This window comes from Apis dorsata, unplaced genomic scaffold (genome assembly GCF_000469605.1).
Source record: "Apis dorsata unplaced genomic scaffold, Apis dorsata 1.3 scaffold_44, whole genome shotgun sequence".
NCBI lineage: Eukaryota > Metazoa > Arthropoda > Insecta > Hymenoptera > Apidae > Apis > Apis dorsata.
Window position 1 is genome coordinate 2,562,955 of NW_006263346.1, and position 3,095 is coordinate 2,566,049.

Below are 3,095 nucleotides of genomic sequence, written 5' to 3' on the forward strand. Positions count from 1 at the left end.
GTGGAAAGAAGTTTTATACGAGGTAAAAATGTCGCGTGCTTGTATAATTTGATGTCTGGCTAATGGACACGATTGATGCATTAAGAGAACATATGGCTCGGTTACACGCGTGTTCCTACTTTTTCTCGCGCGAAACCGCTCGCTTCAAGGATCATTTCATGCGGCCTCGTTTCCGGTCCGTGCTAAGGCAGATGCAGTTTCATTCCCGTCAACAATGTCGAACCACATTCCGAGGAATCGATGGATTCTCGTGGCTGTCCCTTCTCGATTTTCTGACTACGCCGAAAATTTGGCCAGATGGCGAATGACCATGGTACTTGAACCGTTATAAATATTATCATCAGCTCGTAACGAAAATTTAATGACAACACTGCTGATTCACTCGCTGAATTCTTCTCTTAATCGTTGAACAAAAAGTTTTATTGATGTTTTGAATATTGTTTTCTCAGAATTACAGGCAAACGAGAAAGCAGCGATTGTTATTTGTTTTGAAAATTATTTGGTCGTACTTCTATTACTATAGCTGACTAATTCGTAAATTATTTTATTTTTCTATTACTTAAATATGTAATAGTGAATTATTATTTCTTTATAAAACATTTATTATAAAAATCAGGATGACATAATTTATAACGAACTTAGGACTAGGGTGAGAGAATTAATATAAATATCTAAAAGAATTGTACAATTTATATAGGAATAGATCGTAAAGCGTCTTGTAGCTTTTTCCTTGCTAAAGCAACTCGATCCTCTTGCCTCTTGATGTCTTCGTCAGCTATCGAGACGGCCTGAAACAAAAAAGAAATTAATTTATCGATTATATTTCGACGATAGTTTGAGCTAAATGTTTGATTTAAAAATTCTCTATTGTTTTCGTCGATATACCCTTTCAAACCTCCAGTACATAATTATTTACATTCCGTAATAGGGTGTTTGATCAGGATGTTTGGTTAAGTGTATATAACACGTAACGCAAGTTGAGTTTAATATAAGCACCCTATTTGGTATCTAAATATCTATTCTACCTGTACGAGGGGTTGATCGGGATTAAGAAATACCCCGGGATTTTTCTCTAAAGCTGTCTTCGAACCCGTTTGTCCCGTGACTGGTTGAGACGAAACATGTAATGCAGTTGCAACACTTTGAAGCAAAGTTTCTTCCGTAATATACGGACCAACTGGCTTCAAACTTTTTGGTAAATCCATTCCATCGAATTCAAATCCATCTGGATCGCATGCTCTTAAACCTTCCAAACGTTTTTCCCAAAATAACTGTAAAATTGAAAAGAATACTTATATATAATTGATCATATTTATATGAAATAATATGTATTATCTTATACGAGACAACGAAATAACGAAATAATAAACTGACACACATAAAAAATCTAATAAAGAAAAATACTCTAATCACAAAAGCAAAATATATTTGCTGAAATATATGAAATAAAGAAAATTATATTTTTTAATTGCCTGTACTATATTTTGGCCAGTAAAAAACATGAAAAATATGTAGAGTAGAGAATTAAATAATAATTCATATAATACATTTAAAAAATGTGAATCTTATGAATCTGATTTTTATAAAACATTCGGATAACAAAAAATTTTCTAAAAAAAACATGCACTATGCAACTGTTTGTAAAGAAATTGACAATTATGAATATCTATTTATAAATATATTCTATTCAAATGATAGAAAGAAACATACAATAATTATTGATTCCACAAGCACATCGAACAATATATTACCTGTTTAGGCTTATCTTGGGAGCCATATTTGCCATCAATTTTATCGGCTCCTTCCTAAACGAATGATTTGATGATTGAACCACAAGAATTTAGGGGGAACATTAAATACCATAATAAAATTACAAATTATAACTTGATCACACAATCAAAGATCTTGGGACATTACATTTATGTTTAAAAGGATATGATATATTACAAATGAATTTTATATACATTATGAACATTGAATGGCATAATGAATAAGACATAAAATCTTAAAATTGACAAATTTTTCTCTTTTTAATAAAAAAAATATTACGATTAAAGAATGTCGGGAAAAAACATGGCGTAATACTTTGACTATTTAATACGTATATGTACATAAGAAAAATAAGTAATAATAAAAATAGGTATAATAAATACTAACTTGTTTGGGTTTTTCTTGATTTCCATGTTTAATATCTTTTACTTTTCCTTCCTGTGTCTTATAAATAGTTACTGGTTGTTTAAATATAGATGCGGTTTGTCTTATCGGTGGTACTAACGATGCATCATTTCTGACTCCACGACTAAAAAATAGGTACAGTATATCATAAATATATATAAGGTTAGAATAAGCAATAGTAAATGTTCGTACATCATTGTAATCGACATAAAATATATATAGATTTTTGTTAATTCTTATATACTATACATATACTATATACAATATATATATATATATTATTGTAATATAATGTTTTAAATAAATGTTTAAAATATGGAACGTACCTGTAATAATAAACGTCAACTTTTCCAGTAGATGACAATTGATTTTGGCTTTTTCTCGAAGCCTCTTCTCTGGACGGCCAATTTGTTGGCAGTGCCGATGGATATTTCTTTTTTTCCACTGACATATTCATTTTGCAGAATTATTTATTTCAATATATTCGCACGTTCTTTAAAACTACTTAAATAATTAACGACCGGGAACATGAGCCAGCTACCGGTGGCCATATTGATGCGTTCCGCTAAATTCGAGTAGGTTAGTGCAGATCAGTTCGAATAATTATCTACATGGTGGCGGTACTATCTATACCCTGTTATTGAACCATCATTTGCAATATTTATTAAGATTAATATGATAATTTGTATTATATGTAAATTAAAAAATACGATTTATATTATATTTTTTTTTATTAAGATTGTTACGTTATTTATGAATAAGAAAAAATTGAATTATACAAATATTTTTTTCTTATTATACCACCTAGCGGTGAGTATAGTAATAATAAGTAATTTTAAACTCTACAAATGGACATCGACGAGCCATCTAGCGGTGAATAATATAAGTAATTTTAAATTTTACAAATGGATATCGACGAG

At 30.0% G+C, this 3,095-nt stretch overlaps 1 protein-coding gene across 4 annotated transcripts; it reads right to left on the reverse strand.

The window, feature by feature from the left end:
• Window positions 1-584: 584 nt before the first annotated feature.
• Window positions 585-2,900, reverse strand: LOC102679725 (methyl-CpG-binding domain protein 2). 4 transcript variants are annotated; one of them, XM_006608827.2, is made up of 5 exons: window positions 2,502-2,900; window positions 2,158-2,299; window positions 1,752-1,805; window positions 1,059-1,271; window positions 585-788 (listed from the first exon to the last, which is right to left on the reverse strand). In XM_006608827.2, exons 1-5 carry the CDS (start codon window positions 2,630-2,632, stop codon window positions 690-692), a joined length of 639 nt encoding a protein of 212 aa, XP_006608890.1. In that variant the 5' UTR covers window positions 2,633-2,900; the 3' UTR covers window positions 585-689. The 4 variants fall into 4 exon arrangements, with proteins under 4 accessions (XP_006608890.1, XP_006608889.1, XP_006608892.1 ...); XM_006608826.2 differs by having other exon boundaries at window positions 1,026-1,271; XM_006608829.2 differs by lacking the exon at window positions 1,752-1,805.
• Window positions 2,901-3,095: the final 195 nt, after the last annotated feature.

Excerpts from the sequence above, each read along its gene's own strand:
- LOC102679725 (XM_006608826.2), bottom strand. The coding sequence starts at position 2,632 with ATGAATATGTCAGTGGAAAAAAAGAAATATCCATCGGCACTGCCAACA. Across the intron at positions 2,300-2,501 it reads GTTGACGTTTATTATTACAG|TCGTGGAGTCAGAAATGATG; the intron begins GTACGTTCCATA and ends CCTATTTTTTAG. Across the intron at positions 789-1,025 it reads CCGATCAACCCCTCGTACAG|GCCGTCTCGATAGCTGACGA; the intron begins GTAGAATAGATA and ends TTTTTGTTTCAG.